Here is a 24358-nt window from a genome sequence, read left to right on the forward strand (position 1 = left end):
GAAGTATCTGATTGTTTTATAGGAAGTCAGACTGACATGCCAAAAGAGTCTCTTCCACCTTGAGCTACGCACATGGTGAATAGTCTCAAAAGCTCTCAGCAGCAAGAGTTAACTTTCAGATGTTCCTAGGGTAACTGCAAACAGTTAACTGTTTTTCAGTTTACTGCAGAACTAATTCTATCATCATACTGCTTCCATACTAACACAACACTATCAAGTGTGATAGTTTCACACACCACCGAACAGAAACAGATCAGTTGTCTTACCCAGCTGTGGAAGCTCTTCAGGATCTAGCCTTTTAGATCTCAACTTTCTGGTTTAATGATGCAAGTCACTGTCTTGCAACAAGCCCGCACACAGAGACTCCTGGGGCGGCAGTTCGGCAAACAAGCCTGTTCCAAGAGCACAAGAATCCAGCACTTTGCTAACTTGTACCTACTGTCATTCACCTCCGTCTATCAGAGTTCCTTGTTCTGGCTTGACAAGACACACTGCCCACTGACAGGCTGCCAGGAAAGCAATCTGCATGAAAACTGGTAAATAGAAAATTCACAAGTGAGGAATCAACAACTGTTAGTCCCCACAAACCCTTGCAAAACTAACTCTTCATACAGCTCTACCCATATATTTTAGTTACTCCTTAACGTCAGTTTAAGCCTAGTTTAAGACTGTTTAAGACTGTTTAAGACTAGAACTTTGTACATCATGGCTGCTTGAAGAAACTTGGGATTACTTACTAGTCTGACTTGGAAATGCTAATACGGACCTCTTGAAAAAGCTTATCACTCACCACTGCTCACATAACCCCTACCTGTTTATAATCCCTAAAAACCTATTCCTAAATACTGCAGTTATTTCTTGAACAGCTTTCTGCTCTACCCCATCCCTTCAGCATTCCACAGTCAGCATAAGGGTATTTGGGGTTCCCCTTTCTCTATTTCATTTCCATTACACTGAACTTGAGCTTCTCCCAGAGTCTCCCACTCCTGCTGATGGATTTCCAGGAACTTTGATTTCCGCTGTCCTTGAGCTTAAAGTCCTTCCTTCTCTTCTGTGTCTACTACCACTATGTATTTTTTAGATTACAGTAATATTTCCTTTCAGCTTCCGCTTCACCAGGATGAAAACCCCAGATCTGACTTCTGTGCATTCTCAGAAGCACATAAGAGCCATACCTGGTCAGGCCAGAGGTTTTCCAGCTTCCACTTCTGTGTAGTTCAAGGGCTTCTGGGGCCAGAGATCACATCCGTGTATTTAACAGTCCAAACCAGACTGTTCCTTCATGAAATACCTTGCAAACCCATGTACTTCTGCAGCTAACACAATATCTTGTGAAGAGGAGTTTCAGAGCTTAACTTCATTTCCTTGTGTTTTGCACATGCCACCTTCTAGTCTTACGCTAGAACTAATGTTCTGGTATTAGAAAAGGCAAAGAGTTATATCAATCTCTACCTACCTTTTCCAGTATACTCATGATTTTAAAAATGTGCTTTGGTCGCTTGTCTGACATCCTGAAGAATCTTAATCTTTCTAGTTGTTCTTCCTAAAATAGCTATTACATCCTTCTGATCATCCTACTTACCCCTTTCTTTCTAGGCCATGCTAATCAAAATTGTGTATTATGTTAGACTGTGACACTTCCCTGCCCAATGGAAATGATCGCAGCCACGGTATCAGAAAAGTCACATTTAATTTCTGAATTGCTACATTATGCTAATAAGTTTAGTGAATTACAGGATGCCTAAGCTTTTCGGTTTCCATTTCAAAGCACTTCTATCCAGGTTCCTGGAGCGTATGATATTACACTCTTCATAGCTGAATTTTTAGCTCTACTATTCTATTCCTCTAAAGCATTTCACCACTTTCACAATAACTCCATCTTTTCCTGGAGCAATAATCTCTCATTTCGGTTCTTTTATTCTCCCTCCCCTCTCCGTACTATGAGAATTACTGTATTAATATTTTTCAAGACATTCATCAGTGTCAACCCTCCCGGGCCCCACCCTTCATAACTATTTCTACTCCCAAATCTTTACTCTTAATTCCTTTCTCCCAAATCCTGTACAAAGCCCATCATTGGTGACTTTCCACATTGCACTGTATCATATACTGTCACATCAACAATTTTTCTAAAGAGACAAACCAAGATGACACTTGATTCTTCTATGTGTTTCCACCCAGAATTTGACATACCAGTAGTCCTCTTGATGGATCTGCCCTGAACAAGCTCATTCCTTCAGAAGGCCAGTCCCGAGAGCTGCGTCCCATCCTCCTCCTTGCTTGCAGCCCATGCACCACACCAGGCTTGCTCAGCCTAGCTGAGGCTCCTCCAGAAGCTCCCTGCACACAGACATAGTCCCACTTGCTACCCAATCCCACCATTCTCCACTTCCTCTTGTCCCAACCTCCCCTCTCCCCATTTCAACATCGTTTTGCAACAGACACATTCACATTTGGAGCAATATGAAAACACTTTAATCCTAGCTTGATCCTTAGTGAACAGCAACCCCACTTTTTAATAGCTATGAAGTATCAAGTTGCTTATCACCTCTGGCAAGGTTTAACTCAGCTTGACCTTCGTATTCTTGCTTTACTCCTCTATATATATTTCAGAGGTCAAGGCATGACTGAGATACTGCCACATCTGCTCATTTTCCAAACCTGGGGAGAGAGATAGGTAGCTGTCCCACTGTGCATGAAAGGAGCAGAGCTATATTAGGAAGTGCTGGTTTTACCTGTTTTCTGTCAAACTAATTGCCTATTGAGACCACATCCCCACCCCAAGGCGTACAAAAGCCAGTACCAGCCACAGTAAAACACAGTGGCACTGCTTTACAGGCAGCCAGAGACCAATTCCTACACCAGGACAACAGCATGAAAAAGATTTAATATGCAAGTGATGGAGGATTATACAAATCGGTGAGAGGCAGATCAATGTATTAATTTTAAACTGAGGAATGGTTTATTTCTATTGCTTTCTGTATGTGAAGAGAAATACACTTTTTGCTATGTAAATAACAAATGCTACATAATCAAATACTTAATCACTCCCACTGATGTAGAAACTTTATTCTGTAAGTGACAGGTTTGTTCAGCCATCACTTTTGCCCGTGATGGCTCACTGAACACAGCTCCTTCATAAACATTGAGCAACTGTATGCAAAGAAACTGTCATATTTGGGAAATGGCTAACACATACTAAGTTCTTTAAGGTACAAAATTCTGTCGCCACCTGTCATTTTGCAAACAGCTGCATGTCACTATTATGGAAAAAAAGGTTTCAATCTGGATAAGCACCAAGAACAATAATGATGATGATAATAACAGCAACAATGACAAGACAAAACTGTCTTTGCTTCTAACAATGAAAAGGACTGTCAGGAAGCGAGAAAACAGCATTACGAAAGGCTGGACAGAGATATGGTGGCACTTTGGAGAGCTGTGGCTGCACTTACACTTGTGGAATGAGCCAATGTCATTGCACCCTGTATCCTGTCTCTAAACAACAAGAAGCAGCTCAAGATGTGCATACAAGAAACAGGGCAGACTGACAGGCAATCTCACAAATGGGACGATAGTTTTCAGATAAGGGGGAAAACCCACAAATGAAATAGCTGTCATTCCTCCTCTAAATTCTGAGCATGGATATGCTCCATAAACACAAGCACACCTACAATGCAATACTAACTGAAAGCACACAAGCGCCTCAGGTTTCATCTCTTGTCTTTAACTGAAAGTCTGTTTTCTCTTCACCACCCATCTTTTGTCATCTTCTGATCAGGTTAATCAAGTATGGAGCTGTGTCCCCATGGAAGTGCTACCTACGACTCAGAAGACATGTTCTGTTGATTCAGCTACATTAGCTGCTTCCAGTGCATTTACTCCAGTTGGGTCCAGAGCACGGGTCATGATTTTACAAGAAAAGCTACAAGAACAGCCTCAGGTTTACAAGGGAAGTGTTCCACTAAATGCATCCCTTGCTTACCAAACTGCAGTGGGAGTGAAGTGTAATTCTGGAAATATGTTACACAACTCCTAGAAGTACAGGGAGAGTTTAAATACAGGAAGTGGTGGTTAAATATAGATGCATTGCACAAAGTATCTTCACCAAAAGACACTACTGTTCTAGCCACCAAACCACTGCTAGGCAAAACTCCTTGTACAGGATTGGAAACAACAAAGCCCACTTTTTTTATTATTATTATTTTTATTTATTCCATCAAAGACGCATGCCATAGAAGCTTCATTTTTTTGCTTTCCAAGTTTCATTTCAAATGCAGAATTTTAAACTGGCAGGAACAAGAAGCAGATTCAGACAACAACCTCCCAACTTTGCAATGTTTAAAAGTTGTAATTTCATAAAACTCAGCTCACCCAAACCCCTCTTCCATAAGCCATTAAAACCTACAATGCATACAGCTTCATTATGGCTTGCTTCTTCGTCTATGTACACATTAAACATCCTTAGTGTTCCATATTTTCAGCTTTTACATTTCATGACGATTTTTTCTTAAGTTTAATCTAACACTTCAAGTCATTCAAATGTTTCTACCTTTCTATCCCACAGTAGTTCACAGCACCTACTCTGTTGGGGTAAAAAATACAACACAAAACGATTGTTAGAAGTTATGGTTTGACCTGGGTTGAAAATCTGAGTGTTAACAGTCTGGTGAACTCGTACAGCAAGAGCTGCCCAGCAAGTCAATCAGTGAAGCTGCATTACACCTGAATGCCTCTTTAGTTAATGCTCTCAGTTCCCAGCTGATCTATACCCATCCTTCCTCAGACAGCTCCATCTAAAACATTGTCCTTATGAACACGGTTACTCTTTGTGGCTCCCTGCTGAAGCATTCCAGCGTGCCGAGTTACTTCATCACCCAAGTGCTTCCTTATCAACAGGCTACGCAGTTCATACAATGAAATCAATTTCAACAAGTCTTTCCCTTGCACGGCACAAAGCAAAATAACTAAGTTGGCCAACTTCTGCTTGCAGGACTGGGATACAAGAAACAACCGAGACACAAAGTGGACACTCAGAGTGATGGTAACGAGAAGGATTCAGAATACATTCATTAGGAAGGATAATAATTCAGCCAGCTTTCCTCACACAGAGGAAGACCAGTGCTTCCTTCTAACTGGAACCCATCCATCCGCATCTACAAATGTCATCAAGCCATAAAAGATTTTTATTAGTGGGGGGAAAAATGGGCAAATTCAAGTTCTAAACGAATTCAAATTCTGAAGTCTCAGTAAAACTGAAGAATGCACCAGCAATATGTGTACATGGTTGAGGAGGGAGTCTAAACAAACATGCAGGCTAAGAAAAGCCATTAGCTTTCCTGACCTGACTTGTTACAGGGCTATTAGAAAAAAAAATCTCTAGTTAGACATGCACAGCAAGCTAAAAGGGGAGAGTTTAAGTTTTGCCTCATGTTAGACTTTCCTACAGAAATGCAGCCATGTTTTCAGCCAGCTGAGAAACTCTCCACTGTTTACCATTGAGAAATATAAAATAAGTGCAGACGTGGATTACACTTTCTTGCTGACACAAAGCAAGGCTACTAGTCAATTTATAGCCATAGATTCGAGGCAACTCCTAATTTAAAAATTCCAGTTTTAAAACACTTCCCACTAAATCACAGACTGCGAGGATCCTGTCCTCCCAAATGGGAGATTTGCCAACAGCCTGTCCAAAGGAGCAGTCAGTAACAGTGGTTACAAATGCAACACAGAGATCTATCTCTTCCTCGTTTCTTAAAAGATGTTCAGGGGAATACACATGGAGCTTTACCACTACTGAAAATACAAATCACAGTTACAAAATAAGATACCTGAATGTAATTCCAGAAAGAGTAAACTCTTCGCACAAAAACCTGCCTCTGAAAGAAGCCATCCGGAAGGATGCCACCCCATAGCTTCTTGGGTATATTACTTACCATATCTGTAGCTTGATCTTCTTTCCTTGTAATTCAACAGTTTTAATCTTGAAGTCTATCCCTAAAATAAACAAACACATAAATAAGTAATTAGTATTTATTTACAAAAAAGCAATTCCACATAAATTTACAACTGCTCCAGACAGAAGAGCAGCTTTTTTCTTCTTTTACTTTAATGTCAGGTAAACCAAGGATGTCCAAGCAAGCTGGAACGCAAGAGGAGCGTGCCGACCAATGCCAACAGGGCCTCAAAGGGTCTACAATCTGTCAATGGACACCTTCAGCTAACACCGTTAAGATGATGTGACTTATAAAAGCTTGTAAGTTTCTTGCTTATTTTTAAGAAATAAAAATATCAGGGTTTTGCAATTTTTCTGGAGAACTTCCAAAAACAAGAAATTTGGGAGTTTGGGTATAAATTTAAACACCCTAAATAAACAGCAAGCTTTCCTGTTTTCTAAAAACATTCTTTCCCCCAAAATGATTAAACCACATATTTTGCATATGCTGAAAAATTATGTGAAATATTGTGGTGAATTTTTATTTTTTTTTTTTACTCTTAAGACCTAATGCTTGTGATACCACCATTTCAGAAACCTCTCAGAAGAAAAAAAGCCACTTTTCCCCAAGATTCTCTATTCCATTAATCTTATTCAAGTAATCTACCTGTAAGAATAACCTTAACTACAGAAATCCTAATGCTTGTTACCTGTTTAACATAACTCAAAGCAGTCAGGGCAAGAGCCTACACTAGACCATGTGACAAGACTCCAGCCTATTAAAAATAGTCATCTTGTTTTTTACACCATGGAAACAAGCAGCAGACACCCTAAATTGTCTCTTGAGCTAAACACACACGTGCATGGTTTATAGACAGTCAACCTCAAGCTTCAATAATGTAAGCAGAAGGGTTTAAGCAACATGAAGCTTTCAACCAGCAATAAAAAGCAAGTTATCAGCATAAGCTGGCACCCAACTGCCACGTCTCTTTGTCTGGTTCCAGCCCTGCTATAGCCTCTGACGTGGTACGAGCAAACTCAGGACTTGACAGAAGTGTGCAACCAGGACTCTCAAAACTCAGAGTAAGCAGAGACCATTTTGACAGAGCATGAGTAAGGTTTTACTTTTAATACCAACTAATACAAAATAATTCACATTAATTTCTGGCAAAGCTGAAATGGTATCGCAAGGAAGTTAGTTAACTACAGGATTTGCCAGGACTGAGGAGATGAAGGAGAGCTGTCCTGTGAAGTCTTAGGAAAGAAGAAACTATCAAACCAAAGACAGATCATTAGCCAAGATCAATACTGCAACCAGTATTTAATATTTTCATTATTAATTCTGGTATAATAAATTGTCCTGTTTGAAGTCTACTTCTTACAAAAGTGAAAGGCACAGTACAAAGGACGATTAAAATAAGAAACTGATAATCTTGAAGACAGAATAAAAACAAGGGACAGGTGTCAGCAGTGCAAAATGTAACATTACATGCCTGTTAACTAAGAATTTCTTCTGTGAACCAGCAGCTGTTTTCAGATGACAACAAAGAAAGACTGAAGGCTGAGAGATTACCATTTTACTTTCACAGAGTAACAATGACTGATGGAGAGGCAACCGTAGAATAAACAAATACAACCTTACAGGCACCTGGTGAGAAATTTCCATCCCAGGAGGGAAACATGAACACCATTGTGTAAGACCTTAGTGAAACCTCATTTGTGCAATGTGTGCAAACTAACTACTCTTCCCCAGAAGAGATGGGCTCAGAGGCAGATGCCACACAAGACGAGTCAGGATGAGGACCTCACCCACCAGCTCCTCCATAGCAGAAGAGGCTTGAGGACCATGTCTTGTTCCAACCTTCTCTTCCCAAACCTGCCTACAAGAATTAGTAGCACGGACTACATCAGAGGAGCAGGAACATTACAGGCCATCTTCTCAAAATGCTCTGACAGTAATTAGATGCCAGAGTTCTGACTTTGAATTCAAATCAGAGAAACACTGCTGATAGTTTTTCATGCTTTCCAAAAATCTGTTTATATTTAGACTTTTTAAAAGGCAGCAGCTGCAATCACAAACTTCCCTCCTAAATCTACAAGGTCATTTCATACCAAGTAAGATTAAATAGAATTTATGAAACACACTATTATGTAAGAAGTCTGCATGGAAAGTCTGCTTTGAACTCCACCAAGTCCAACTCCTTTTAGCTCTATATACTGCACACACTACTTCATTTTAACATTGAAATATTAAATTAGTAAAATCTTTTCACATAAAAATCAGGATACCAGAGCATCTCTAGAAAGGCTATGCAATTTTAGCTTGGGGGGGGAAGAACCCCCCTCCCCACAGGCCTGTGTAGCACAGGGCAGGAACAGGGATGGCACTTGGTAGATGGACACCTACCGTGTATGCAGTCAAAAAGGAAAATGGAGAATAACCCTTAAATTAATACCAAATGCAGCTCCTCGTGGAGCCTCTTATGGTTACCAAGTATTTCATAAACATGAACTAGAGTGTAAAGGGGCAAAATTCCCCATTTCTAAGGATTTAAAGCAGTACAGGGACTAAAGGCTGAGGTTGTCCACTAATTCTAGGATGTCAGCTTCAGACCTCCGTTTCAGGTCAGTGCTCCACTCTTTTCCAATTAGCCAAAGCAGTTCAACATCATTCATGTTAAGTTAAATTTATTAATCAACATAGCTAGTATCGTATGTATGTGGTTTGAAAAATAAACCCACTGAATGATTAATAGCCAACATACAAAATTGCCCCAAATACACTTAACTATCCCCATGTTTTGCAGCATTTAACCAAGTTGTTTGCTACGATGTAGCGCTCCACAGCAATGCTACTGAACAAATGAAAACAGCATTTGCCAAAAGATCAGAAATAAAAGTATATTATACAACAACACTTACTTTTACATTCTGCCCAGATAAAGCAGGATGTTTGACAGCCACTTTTATGCGTTAAGATAAAGTAAACTATTAACCCAGCCAAGGAAATTAACTCTTCTCTGCACTGTGAGGGATTTAACTAACTCTAGTATCTGGGGATAAAATAAATCTTCTAATCCCATGTTATACTCACCTTCCATTCCAATTACAATATAATACTAGTTCAGCCTTTGTAACAGAAAGATTGTTATAAATGGCAATAACTATTTGCCTCTAAATACTTTCAAAGTAGTTTTGACAGACTGAAAAAACTAAATTTCTGCATTGCTATAGTGTCCATTCAGTTCTAGGTCTTTCCAAAGAAGTCACCAGCAACATTGTGCTGGCACAAACACAAAGGCTTCAGAGAGAAGAGATTACAGGTATGGAGAGTTTCTAGTAACAATAAGTTCGGGAAAGAGTTTAAGAGGGTAACGGGCAGAGAAATTGAATGGCGTGCAGAATGGACATACTACTATCACAGGAGGATAATGACAGAACTACTGAATTAAAAGAGGAGCATGAAATTACTCCCTCATTGAGTGTTGATAAGATATTCATCAGCTTCAACAAGGCAAACTGGAATTCACAGAAAAATCTGGAAGTATACTGCCAGCCTATGAAACACTTAATTTAACTCCATACTTCCAGATAAAAATTTGGAAATGTTTGTTACACTTCAGTATAGCTCACACAGTTTAACAATGAAGTTTCCTTACAGGCAGATCATCCCAGGTTTCTGGCTCACTTCTGGGTTTCCTTCCAATTTCAAGTCTTGTACCAGTTGTTTATAGCAATATATGGGCCCAGGTCTGACCAAAAACTGAACTCACAGCTTTAAAAAAAGACAGAAGCTGTTTATGGATTCTTTAGGTTACTGGTCTTCAAGTATCAAGGCTTAAGAAGTACCATTAGCTGATCTCATGGTATGTGCAAACAAGGTCTGCCCTCACACAAATACTGAAAGTCACTTCTGCCTAGTCACTGTAAACACACAGACTAAGAGGAGTTTCAGAAGCTGGAAGGTCAGACTTGTGCATCAGGCACCGAAGTCAAACTCTTCTCTCCCTACATCAGCAGAGGTTATTGTCAACGACACCTGACAAAACATTCTAGCTTTATTCATGTAAGTGTAAATATCTGAATGTCTTGGTCAATACAGAACTATTTGCTCAATGGTTTTGAGTTACCATTGCTCTCAGGCAAAAGACATTAACGAAGACCCAGGACTTGCGTCAGCAGAACAGTGTGTTTTAAATCCATAGTCACTGCACCCAAACAGTTCTATATCACTTTACACCTTCTCAAGCCCCTGCCAAGGTTTCATAAAGATCACTTTTCTGTTCCTAAATCACAAACCAACTATTCTTGAAAAGTGAAAGACAGAATGCCATCAATACAAGAGGGAGGGAGAAAAAGTTATTTTCCAGTCCATTTCAGAGCTACAAATGATGAGCTAGCCCTTTTCAGACAGCATGAATTTTGTTTGCATTCTTTCCAAACAAAGACACCATTCAGCTGAGTGAGGATGCTGGGCGGTAGGAAGCGGAATGTAGGGCAAGAGAGGGGCAACGCTGCAGTGCTAGGAGCCTGACAGTCAACCTGCACGACAAATCACCATCAACTGCAGACCATAAGCAGCATATAAATATGTGCATTTTGTATTTCATTTGTTAGTAACTGCTTTGGAAATGAAAATACATAGTGCTATTAAAGTACAAGTCAGGAAAGAAAAGCAAATGTGCACAAATTCATACTCAAGTCTTGTGCCTTTGAGCTACCCACCTTTGTGTTACAGGCTCTGACAACAGCAAGTATTTTTCTTAAGAGTGTACCTAAACTGCAGCCATCAACACTTGAATTAACACAGCAGAACTCAGGCCACGTTCAAATTTTCTGATGAGGACTGGGAGCCATCTGGACAGACCCTTTCACCTGCACCTGTCCCAGTGCTCCGCGATCCTGGAGAAGGTAAGGATCTCAGCCTGAGCTACAGCACTTTCTCCAAGGGTTTGAAGGTGCACCTGAACATCCCCCACACTAATACACTTCAAACAACTAAAGCAAGGTGGAGCTCTTTCAAGTGCTTTAATAGCCACAAAAGGATATAAACCTTATCTTTACTGCCTAACTTCCTAGAAATTACAGCATTAAAAGTGACTGACCAGGCAGAAAGAAATCTATCTGCTATCTTTCTTTGAATTAACAACTTTCAAATTCACAAAGTCAGAAGGAACACAGCCTCATGACTTATGGCACATTAATACAAAGAGCACAAATGGTAACATACCCATAGTTAGCACATCACGACCACCACAGAAGCACAGCGAAAATCTGTATCCTTCAGGTATGTTTACAGCTTACTGTAGGGCCCAATAAACAGCCCTAAAATGTTTTTATTTAAAAAGCAAAAATGCAATAGAAGAAAACTTACCAAACAGCAGGAAATACAGCAATAACTAAGCCTGGAAGCTTTTAAAATCACAAAATTAACTTTGGGGCAGAATCCTTTGTGAAGCTTTGTCTAGTCTGTTTACACAGAACTATTTGATCATGAGATCCCATGATTCTCGAGCCAGATTTATTATTTTGTAAGTCTTCCTTAAGCCTATCACCTTAATGCAGAAGATGACTTCTAAAACTCCTGAGCCAGAGACTGCTTTAGAAAGTTTATTTATGTCTAGAGCACAACACTAGTAAAAAGGTGATTCCTCCAAACCCTCCCAGGAACAAGCTTTCCAAGTATATCAAGTCCAGAATTCTAAACTCTCCAAAGGCTATCCAAGTCTTGCAAACAAGCTTTAATAGATCAGAATGTTATTTTACTAAGAATAAGCAGACATTAACATTTGTTATCAATGAAGTAGTTAAGATCAAATATTTTGTAAGAAGCCTTCAGATGTAAACATACTTTCTCTTTCCAAAGAAAGCCCGACACAAGCATATCAGGCAAGAGATGAGAGTTCTGGTTTTAATTAAGCTCTTGGTGATCTCAGTTACTACTTAGGTCTTTCAAAATATTTATTCTACAAGGTATTCATACCTGCACAGTATGAGTATACAACATTCTCAACCACACTCAACATTTTAAGTACCAACATTACTTTTCAGAGGCTTTATACATATTAGATTTCTAAAGTTTCTCTGCCTTCTTCACACCTTCAGCACAGAATAAAGTTTCAACCCTGGGTTTTCCAGGTGTTGCACCCAATACTGCGACTTGGGACTTTGCTGAGACAGTGCTTTGCACTTGGTGTGAAAGGTGGCTGAAGCACAAAATTCAGACAGAGGAGTTTATTTTGGAGGAGCAATAGCAAACCCCAGGCCAGGTAAGCATTTAGCCTCTAGGCACGCCGGCACCACTTGATTCCAGTTCTACAGATACCTGTGCAAGTACGCACAGATTACACAAACATATACAAACCTGTTTTAAAGAACCTTAATCCTCATCTTATTTTAAAAAAAAAGGAACAAAACCAAAAAACCCAAACCTGCTTCTTAGCAAAATTTCGATTGAACTCTGTTTTGATACTGCAGTGACTTCTTAAAAGCAGTTCATTTATAGCTGACAAACTTAGAGAAGTTAGATTATCCAGTAATAATCTCAATTCTCATTCCTCAGAAGGAAATACTTTATTGTGGACTTTCAGTACCTAAAGGGGGCCTATAAGGAAGACAGGGTCAAACTTTTTAGCAGGGCCTGTAGCAGCAGAACAAGGGATAATGGTTTTAAACTAAAAGAATGGAAATTCAGACTAGATATAAGGAAGAAACTGTTTATGCTGAGAGTGGTGAGACACTGGCCCAGGTTGCCCAGAGAGGTGGTAGCTGCCCCATCCCTGGAACCATCCAAGGTCAGGTTGGACGGGGCTCTGAGCAACCTGATCTGGTTGAAGATGTCCCTGCTCACGGCAGGGGCTTGGACTAGATGACTTTTAAAGGTCCCTTCCCACCCAAACCATTCTGCGATTTGATGATTCTATGAAATCCAAGGACTGCTTTTTCCCAGATGGCCTCTCACCTTGCCTGCAGCAGGGATTCTCCCTCTGCTAGACAGACTTCAGTTCTTACTCTTAGCAAGGGCTGCCAGGGAGGCAGCTGCAGGGCCCACAGGAGCAGCCTCTCTACAGCTCCCTGGGATGTCTCCTTTCTCTTATCCACAACAGGTAAGAAAGGAATAGGCATCCATCACAAAGTGCCACTTGTAAGATTCACAACTTTTTGATAAGAGTATTCAGGAATACTTTGCACATCTACAAACTAATCACCATTCAGGCTGTTCTGGAAGAGAAACTCAAGCTATTCAAAGACTCATCCTTTGGCAAAAGCTTGAGTGAAAGTGTAAGTTTTCTCAGAGAGCAAAATTCAGCTGACGCAGTAAGGAACAGGAGGAAGCTTTAGGCTAGCTGGGACAGGCCTCTGCAGTCATGGCAATTCATTCTGAAATACAGATTTGCTACCTTTGGCAAAAAGCACAGCATTCAGCTGCAGATGAGAGAAAACACCAGTAACAGGTCTCTAAAATGAGCTGGAACCCACATTATCCTCCCCTATTGCTTGTGGCTTACATCTCACATGAACTTCTCTAACAGGTGGATCCCTGTGCCTATTAATTCTTTAAGTGTTCTTTCTCAGGAGAAAACTGCAATAAAACAATAAAAGGAGTCATTAGACAAAGTCCCAAAACTCTTGCTCACTGAAGCAAGTCCAAACGAGATTATCAGAGACTGAGACAACAAGGAAACCTGAAAACCTGGACTACTTGGCTTCTTTTAAGCAGTAGTGAGAAACTGTAGATCCAGGTAAGGAACTGATACTTTAGGTCATAACTACTTTCTCTAACAAGACACTTATTCATCAGGAGCGAGGGATTACATTGCATTTGAACTCTTGTCTTTAGCCCTGATCACGTGTAGCATGGTCAGCTACTTGGGAAGAAAGACAGCGTGACCAGCAATAAAAAAGGAGCGATCAAACGAAAACAAGGAGAAGCCTATGATGCTTGAGTCTGACAAGATGCAAACACACAGTGCCCTTAGTTTAAACCTAGCGGGCAATACTGATTTTGCTCATGCCTTTGTAGGAGGATGTACAAACAGTTATCATGGCAGCTCCACACTTCTTGATTTTACAGTACTGAATCTACCCTCCTCTCCAGCTTTCAAATACATTTAATCTCATGAGTAAACAAGATAGTAACTAAGATAGCTAGTCTTCCTCTTTCAGGAGAGAGCTCACTTCACATGCATGCTTATCTGCCAATTTTCTTTTGCATATGTGTACACATACATACAATGCAAACATATCTCCAGCCTCCCATATATACATACTTGTATGTATTATCAGTACTTGTATCTCTTCTACACTTCTGTGTGGCAATGAATTCTTTGAAGAAATAGAAAAAATAGTATTGCTGAACACAAACTTCCACATAAAATGAACAGCTCCCCTCTTGCTTTGGAAAAGTGAAAACCAAGATGACTGAATACAAGTTCAGCCAAAATCACTCAAGTCCTCAGGGTCCTCTTAGTGTCCCAGCCTCACCATCTTCCATGGCTCTTCCAGAGAGCTGTAGTCGGTCATGGATCAACCACCACAATGCTAACCTACCGCAGGATGCAAATCAGGTCAGACACCCCCTGTGGGACAGAGCTGTCTCAGGACCAGGCTATCTTTAGGCAGCTCATTTCAGAGCCAAGTACCTCATGTTTTACCCAGTGCTTGCCCATGCTGTGTTCTCCACCTGCAGGTGGGGAGCTGGGGAAGAACAGGGTGAAAGGAAGGAGTTGAGTGGCCAGAAACAAAGCGCTACACAAGTTCTGGTTAGTAGTTACAACTGCAATCCCAGCAGCAGTTCCTCCCCTTACAAAAGCCAGGGCAAGTTACCTAAGTCTCTCAAGTCAATTTTATCACCTTCATTTCAATAAAAACAGTCTCAAGCTGTTGTCTGAGCTGACACATGGAGCAAGCTATGCTTTCCAGCACGGCTCTTCCTTCTGTCTCATTTTGCTTGACTTCACACTAAAACCTGGAAGTGCACCAACTACTGCAGGCGACTCCAAAAGCTGAAGGGACATTAACCACTGCAAGCAAACACTGTTGTAAGACAAATAAAAAATGAGGCACCTATATGAAAGAAAATTAATAATAAATTTAATAATTAATAGAAGTTTTTTCAAACGCTAACAAGATGTTTCTGAAGTTGCCTGTTCTGGTTAGTGGAAGGGAACAGATGGGAGGGGGGAAACAAAAGGAAAACTGTACCAGGTAGCAACCATCAGTCAGTGACTGAGTTATTGTTCTGCTCTCAAGGTAATTTTCATTTCTCTGCAGAAACAAAACTATATATCCTAACACAGCAATAAGCTTGTAAGCTGCTTTCCAAAAATTTAAGTTCAGCAGTGCTCATCAGAAGAACACATGCAGATGCAGATGGAGAACAGAGGAGGCAAACAGGTATGTCTCACCAGATGAATACATGGAGCCAGGCAATCCAATTGCTGCTATTAGCCTAAGATAACTCCATACAAACTGCTGCAAAACAAAATAAGTTACAAATAATGCAGGGTACCCACTGCACACAGATGACAGAGAACACTTAGCAGTTACGTTAGACCATGTTGTAGATTTCCATTTATTTTACCTAAAGGCTATTAGCACACTGGTCAGATTTAAAATAAATGCTTACCAAAAAAAAAAAGAAGAAAAACCAACCAAACAAAAAACCCCTACAATTGTTCATGATACAAAACTTCCATGAGAGAGTTTCCTTACAGCCTCCAAAGTTACAATGACTCAGGACTCCTATTCAAGTGCAGGCTAGGAAGCACCTATGTAACTTGTTCAGGCACAGCAGCCCAGTGCGAGGACTGGCGAGCAGAGCCTCAGCAGTCACAGCAAAGGGGCCCCAGAAAATGCATTGAGGCAGTGCAGGACTCCCAGAGCCACCACCTGAAGAAGGCTACTGGGAGAACCAGCAGCAGCCCCCCAAGACCAACATGGAAGGTATCCGGAATCACAGAGCCAGTGACATTGAAATGGCCTCTTGGCTGTCTTCGCTGTCCTCTTCTAAACCTTTAATTCCATCATTTTTGACATTCTATGACCAGGAGCATAACGAAGTACTAGAGATATGAGCAGACTATGGATTTATGCAGTAGTAAAACAGAAGTGCAATGAATTCACGTTTCACTGTTTCATCTTCTCTGCACTAAGATTTTCCTAGTGCAGAGTGTGCAAACTAGAGCAGCAACAAGAACTCACTCTTCCTGCTCTGCAAGGTTTCAAGTTGTGACAATTCAGCATTTACAGAGCACCAGAAGTTACATCTAAATAAAGTAACACATACCTTACGTGAAACCTTAGGAAACATATACTTAGTTAATTCTAGTAGTCCAAGAAAATTCCACAACAACTGGGTAAGGGAAAACATCCAAGAAGGTAAGTGTCCTGTTTGTGAGCCCAGTTTTGATGGAGCTAGGCCTGGGAGGACAATGGTAACAGAACCAAGTGATTTAATTACTTTAATTCCACCCACGACAAATGATGTGATTAGTGCTACTTCCCCCCCTTCCCCTTCTTTCCAGTCAGTGGTGTCAATCCTTCCATGTTCAGATTGAGTCTATCTCCTAGAGGCCTCTCTCTTCCCCCAAAGGACCTTCCCCAAGCACTCTACCAGTCACCCATTCACTAAACAAGGTGCCATTTACGTAACCCATTGCATATTTTGTTTTAGTATCCTCATGAACTATCACCTGGGTAAGCATTCACTCCTTTATCTCCAGGCCACCAGCCTCAATCCACATCACCTAGACAGCAAAAGCTACACAAAACTGTTTTTCTTAGTAACATTCATATAATAACAAGCAGAGAAACTACCAGGAGAATAGCTGTATCTTCAACTGCTAGTGACCCACCACACCTGCAGTATGCTGAAAAATGGTATTTTCATAGAGCAGGTATCAAGAAAAGTAATTATGACCAGACCTCTCTCTCCATAAAGATAAGTTAAAGATTCTTAACCAGTGATGTTTGCTACTGTGTTGGTGTCTATCTTAAACCACTCATTTAATTCGAGCATCTATTTTTAGGAATGCAGTAGATTCTCAAAATCCAAACAATCCACTTACCTTTAGCTTTTAACACAAAATTTGCTAAACTAGAGATTCTTTTAAAAGAAGTGCATTTCCTTTTCAATAGGCTGATCAAGTCCTGTCAGCCCCTCCTAGTGACCCCCACGGCTCTTTCCTGAATCTTCAGGTTTTTGGTATGATTTTATAGTATCTTTATAAAACTGCCTTTACAAGCTAAGTTTCACTAATACCATATCAATACAAATAAATTCCAGAGTTGGTAATGTAAGGGAGAACACAGGACATCAGCAGTAGCACTGTTGCCAGATCGCCTCCTACCAATTAATCTATTCTTAACGAAGCAGATGACAATCCTGCAAGACAGCAGCTTCTTAGTGTGACCTACATTCTTCCATTCTAGGTGCCAGCATTTGTTGTGATTTCAAATGCTGTCACACGTCATGAACAAGTAAGACTCAGTGTTGCAGGGATATTTGATTTATGCAGATCAACACTAACTGATATGGGGGAATCAGCTGAATACTCATTTTGGTGACAAATCCAATACTCTGGCTTAATCTCCCGAAAACAATAGAATGCCATTGTTATCCAGCCTGACCTCTTATCTGGGAAAGGCCACATATTGTAAATTCATTCACATCTTCACCATTTGCAGAAACGGAGGATCCTCACGCCACACTGCTGCCTCCCCACCCACGGCTGCCTCACCGGAGCTTTCCAAGCAGCCTGCCTTGTATTCCACCCACAGCCACCAGCCAGTTCAGAGATGAACAACAATATTCAGAATTACAAGACTCAGACCTACCGGAGTGAAGGACACTTTCCTAACTTGAAATTCTTTTTGAAGTGTTCCTCTTTCCCTTCAAAGCAGCAGACAAGTTGTGAGCATGCAAGCGTCCTTTGTGCATCAACTCATTTCAAGGATGCATATTAAATCTAGGTCAAGACTACAGCCTTCTAGTGCACCAAAATTTTCTCTCGCTACTAGCCTCAATTGAAACATCCTCAACAATCATTCTTCAGATTTATATTAAAATCACAAGTTAACACCTACATGTTAACTCTGGAGCAAATCATTAGAAAAGTCAATATTGCTACCAGAAATTCTTTAAGAGCACTTGGGGGCAGTAATAATAATAAAAAAATAATCAAGGAGACAGAGGTATTGTGAATTGTCTGTTTTCCACACACCAGGTTGCTGCACCTACATAGCAACTGTGACCTTCCACACCTCCACTATTCTTGTCACCTGTATTAAAAAAATTAATCGCCTTCAGAAATAAACCTTGAGATCTCTCTTGTTCCACTTTACTCCCCTCCAATAGACAGAAGTCCATTACCTTGCTATTATGCACTGGATACTTGCAGATGTAAATCTTTATGTTAGCTGGAACACAAGCAGTAAAACTTTTTTTTCTTTTTAAATACAGATTACGTCCACACATTTAGATGTCAGAAGCCACAAGGCTGTAAGGAAGCAAAGAGTATCAATACACCAAGAATTCCACAAAGCCACTTCTCAAGTGGCATTGTTCAGATGTTTAATAGATTGATTACAACATGAAGTGCTGTTCATCCCCATACCTGGAATTAAAACAGCAAAACCAAATAATCAGAAGGTAAGAAAGGCACCAGTACCATTCAGCGTGCAGTCAGAGTTGAGGTCCCATCACGCGTACCTGCTTGGAAGTTATTTTAAAACAGCACTGCCTCATTCAACAATGACATGGCAGTGATTTACCAAGAGTTCTGCTTATATCTCAAGTTCTAGCTCCCTTACTCCATCTACTGCATACATTTAAATACTGACCTGTAAACAAAAAGCTAGTAATGAAGTTTATTTGCAAAGATTAGTACAAAATACAACTTTCCTGTAAAGTGAAGGTAATGACTCCTCCAAGGGAGGAACTGAGATATATGAGCTTAAAAACATTAGAGGCGCCCGACTGGTGGTCCATAGGAAAAGGTGTTGTAACGAACTAAAGGTAAATCCACAAGAGCTCAAAACAACCCAGTTTCTAGTAACTTTTCCTTGAGAGGCATCATGTCCTCCTCCATGTTCAAGGGGAGTGACAACAGCACACATGTTCCTGCCTCAGCAATTCAAACCACAATTTTGGGTGATTAACAGATGGGCCACTGGTGATTTAAATTGACAGAGACAGCTGAGGCAGTACAAAAGAACAACATGGTTTTCTACCTCTGGCAAAGCAAGAAGGTAGGGGACTTTGGGTGAGCTCTAGCTGCCACAGCTATGCCCGTGAACCCTCCAGGGTATGAAACAGTGAACAGCATGCTATGGACACAAGCAGCAGCGAGCTAGCTGATGGCAAGGGTAATTCCCAGGACCAGAACTTCAGCCAGCGAGCTAAGTGTTTGTGGCATGGTTTTGATCTCATGGTTTTGATTTGAGAGCTAGCACTCTCTATGCTAGGGCCTGGGCAAAGTTCAGGAGATAACGAGGGCAAGGACCATTCCCCAGTAAAATGGATGCAGGCACTAGGTTCTGGACATCAAGTGACAGCCGTTTCCAACAGGTAAGAATCTGGCACATTTAACTTGAGCATCAATTCAGTAGACATGTTCAAAGCACAGCTGCCATGAATTTTGGGTGCAGTGAGTCTACCCGACATTCACGCCAGGTACACTAAAACTGAGATCCCAGACAATGACAAAGGTTCAGAGAGTCTCACTTTGGTGCAAGTAATCTGTCACATACAACAGGGACAGAAGCCATTTCTCAGGCCAGAACCTGTTATGAAGCTTTCTCATCCTCTCCTCCCCAGCTGTCTTGAACTTATTTATAAGCATTAATGCAACTTCTGTCTAGTGAAGTCTACGTATATGTGTTAGACAGTCCTCAAAGCATGCTGCACAGAAAGATCTGAGGTGGCCACAGAAAGCAAGCAGATCAACCAATGAGGGTCCCACAGGATCCCTCTTAACCATACTCCTTCAGGGAAGGAGTTTCAAAAGTCATGTGAAAGCACAGTTCCAAGTTTACATCTAAAAAAATTCTGCTCAGAAAGAAAACTAAAGCTTCCTGTTGATACCACCTACACTGCCACTTAGGTCTATGAGACCACGCATAGTTTCAACACAAGCAGTTACTTCTTCCAGAAAAAAGAAACTTTATCATTTTGTTATTCCAGCAGCTAAACCTTACACAAGGCTCCCACAAACAAAACAAAAGAAAATGAACAAAGGAACTATTTTAGTGATGTTTTATGCATACCAAGAGACAAAAGAGACAGTAAGGTTTTTATTCATAAGGTAGTAAGAGGGGGGGGGAAATTAAGCTCTAGCCAAAACCAGTACTTCAGAGTTGTTCCCATGCAGCAGTAATCTCTGCTTAGTGTCAGTTAATTCCACATTTGAGGGCTGATTTAATTCTCTGCCATTACATCTTTCATTTTCCAATCTACTCAAAATTAACTTCTGGTCCAGGCAGAGTTCTGCCAGCCACCTTTACCAGCACATATTTTTAGAGAGGGTGTCACATGAAGCAGCCATATTTCCTTATGAATCCCTTTGTCAAAGTCCATTAGGTCCCATACCTAAAATCATGGCAGGGAAAGGTCTGGACTCCAGAAAGCCGACAGTCCACACACAAATTCACAACTAATTGGAATTCTACTCTAAACCATGAGGGATGTACGCTAAGTATATTCAGGTTCAATTACAGCCGATTAAATCAGTTTTCATGTATGTCTTAGCCTACTTATAGTATATTTGTTAGCTAGAAAATACGCTACATGAATCTGGTTTCACATAAACTGCTTCTATTTATGAAAACAGGAAATTTGTCACTACCTGCTGTAACAGTAATTTTGTCCTCAAATTACATAAAAATAAAATTAAAGTTAACACTTACCCTGGTTGATTTATACTCAGCAGCTTGACAAGACAGGTAATACATAAATGAAGGGAGACTCATTCAGGAACAGCACTAACTTTACCAAAGAGGCAAGTACTGTGTCTTAAAGGTCATTAAAAAGATTCAGCCAGTCAACCTGTTATAATTAGTTGGAAGCTCAAGAGGAGCCCAGAAGCTCTCTGCCTTCCCAGCTTCTGTAACGATGACTTAACCGCAGTGCAGAAACTTAGATCAGTTACTTCTTGTTTCAATAATTAAAACTCCTTACTGCTAGAACTACCGAAGAAAGGAATGAGAGACCATCACTTAACATTTTCAGACCAGACAACTTGCTGGAACTTACACACTCAGCTGAACCCACTGACCTACATTTGATTAGTTTCAGCCACACCAGCAGATGAAAGACATGAAATACACTGAAACACCCTCACAGGTACAAGGATTTCAAACTTCTAACAGCAAAACTAAGGAGTCAGAGATTCTCCAATTGTTTCCAAACAGATTTTTACATTTGTTTGCATGATGCAGTCCCTATCAATATTTGAGAAATGAAAGCTTGTCATGCTTTACACACTTTACAGTATGTCTGAAGTATTTCAAAGTCAATGCAGCTTTATGAGGGACAGGTGGTAGTGCACTTAGACTTTTACATGTCTTCTCTGGTGAAACAGTCTGCAAGCTGCCTTTTCCAACTTACTGAAAAGAATGCATGTGGTTGTAATTGACTACTTATTGCTGGAAAACTAGGTTTCTTTCATTACAAACAGAAAATATTACCATTATTTATGAAAGTATCCGAAGTCAAGCTAGTGACTAGACTACACCACAGGAGCAAGTTTTGTCATTGCTGGCATTAGATACGCACTGACATTATTCCAGCACCAAGCACTGCAGGCTAAGATGCATCATTTGCGCTTACAAGAGGGTTGGAGATAAGCTGTGACCCAGCCCCTTCTTGTGTAAAATTTTCAATACAGAATTGGTGGTTAAGGACACACCTATATTTTCTACAGAGACTCCAGACAATGGCATTGTTTCTAGTGCTAGATATAGTACGTTCAACTTTGAAGCTCCATTGCTTGCATCAGTACAATTCAATACATATTTAAGTTTTCATTTACTGAATATCAGCTTATACAATACCTAAGTTTCACAAAAAGCTTTAATTTATTAACCCTTCAGCATCAAGAAACACAGAGAGTTCACAGAGTCAAAGCACAGCACGGCAGCAGGCACTTACCTTTGGTTTACTCCTACTTCTAGGAATTTGTAGGACAATTTCCACACCCCGAGCTATATGGCACAGCGTGACCACGAAAGTTCCTCCAACTCCCTACTCTTGGAGGAGATCAAGTATTATTAACACCAGATGCTTCTACCCAACCTCTAAGTTCTCCTGCGAGTGAGAAGATGAATGGCAGTGTTGTCAAGCTAATTAGCAGGGAAAAAAGCTTGAAGTAAAAAAAAAGCCTATTGCTACAACATTGCTCAGAAGCATCACATTTATCACTAAGTTTCATCACCTTTTTTAGCTATTACTGATACTGTGACACTCAAATTGAACTCGTAGAAAGAGCCCGAGAAACAGGAATTATGTACCTTTGAAAGGGTGGAAAAAACTGGAAGAATGTCACACGACACACCTAGAATCAGAAGTCATTGCTACCCCAAAATGTTGGCCTTTCCCAAAGCAGCATTGGAGGCTGTAAGACTTGTTTGGATTCTTTAGTTTGCTGTATGCTGCAACAAGGTTAGCTACACCTCATCTGCAAGAAGAAAAAAGCCTCAAGCTAGCACCTTGCCAAGTCTCAACTCCAGTGAAAAGGTGTTGCGCCTCAAGATCAGAATAGATGCTCACTCACAAGGCAACCACAGAGACTCCCAGTTTCAATTCTCATGGAATAAACCCACTTCCCTTTGCATTGAAGGGAGTCAGGAGTGGTCACACAGTCAGCCATCCTGCCTCAGCAACGGACCGTCCCTAGCTCTCTGTATCCCACATCTATTCTGCAACAAAGCACTCAACTACAACATTGAAAGGGACTAGGTTAGAAAATGACATCAGGATTTACACAGAAAGAACTGAGGTTAAAGAAAAGTTTCACCAATAGCTGGGCCAGCAGCACTGTAAGTTACAGGGTGAGAAACCACAATGCTGACAGCAACTCTGACCAAAGAGGCACCTGCTCTGAGCTCAGCAGCAGTGCTGAAGCTCCTGCAAAAGCTAGATGAGGAACACCTGAACTTGCTCTGAGCAAGACATCACATGCCTTCTTTATCAGTTGTTTCTTCTACCTCTTAAGAAACTACTTTGTTAGAAACCCTTTACAAAGCTGGTGGCCATTATCTAATGCTATGAAGGATCAAAAGGAGACTTCCAGCAGGAATCTCTCCAAACTGTAGTGCTTTTGATCAGATCCAGCAGCAGCTGTCACACACTGGGAATTCAGATCCCCAAACCAGGTCCTGTCCTGGCACCCAGGACCAACAGCAAGACTAATGTAGGCTGTGGAGCATGGAGCTTGTGCTTCTAACACCCCACAGCAGAGCCACATTAACTCAGGTTGCCTGGGGTCTCTTGTAGAAATACTTTAACTACCCCCAAGGACAGCAATCCCATAATTTCTCTGCATTTCCATTCCAGTCGCATACCACCTTCATCAATTTTTTCCTAATACCCAGGTCAAATTTGCCCTGTTGTGACTTGTGTCCACTGCATCTTACCCTCAGCAGCAGCCTCAGGCAGCACCGCAGCAAATGCCCAGGACCCGAACCTGGGCAGCCGCGTCCTCCTGATTCTCTGGATGGTTCAAGGCCTCAAGCACGCTGGGACACATGCCCTGTGGCACACAGCCACCATGAACGAGCAGACACTAGCGATCTAACACTGTTGTAGGTGGAGTTTCTGAGTCCCTCTTCCATGCAAACCACCAGCACTTCTGTTCACCAGTCCCGCTCACTGAAGTAGGAATGAAAAGCACCAGATTTTTCCAGAGAACTCACATTTCTGGTCCACACTGTCCTAGACATACCAACATTAAGTACAAAACCCAAAGAACTAGCCAGTAGTTATCTTTGTTTTTTGCCAGAAACTTGAGTAGCTAAAAAAATATTTGTTGTTTACTGGCAAGATCAAAAAGTTATGTTGACATGAAAGCATCTCACAGTATGCTTAATAAAACAGAAGCGTTGGTGAGATTCATTTAACCAACAATTAGACAGCTTTATTTAAGCTACACATCTAAGCTTCCTCTACAGTGACAGAGAGGCATGCATACGTACTGCCATGTTCAGATGGATGAGTTTCTTATTTTCCTTCGCCCCAATTACAGAAGGAGCCTCAACAGCTAGCCCATGCTGACAGTTCAGCTTTTAACGAGCTAGTTATGCTAGAGGAATCCCATTTCAGAAAAGGACGGAAAGAGGTTAAGATGCAGACTGCAGCAATCCTTGGAAGGTGTGAAATTAAGATTGCTACCTAAGGAACTGGAAACATCTAGATGCTACTTCCAA

The 24358-nt window shown here is 40.9% G+C and overlaps 1 protein-coding gene across 1 annotated transcript in view; it reads right to left on the reverse strand.

The window, feature by feature from the left end:
* RAB10 (RAB10, member RAS oncogene family) overlaps positions 1 to 24358 on the reverse strand; it is a 47116-nt gene that overhangs the window by 14174 nt on the left and 8584 nt on the right. Inside the window, exon 2 of the mRNA XM_049818421.1 lies at positions 5937 to 5997. Coding sequence (XP_049674378.1) covers positions 5937 to 5997 — 61 coding nt within the window. The remainder of the gene's footprint in view (positions 1 to 5936; positions 5998 to 24358) is intronic.

Source organism: Accipiter gentilis, chromosome 16, assembly GCF_929443795.1.
Source record: "Accipiter gentilis chromosome 16, bAccGen1.1, whole genome shotgun sequence".
Classification (NCBI taxonomy): Eukaryota; Metazoa; Chordata; class Aves; order Accipitriformes; family Accipitridae; genus Astur; species Astur gentilis.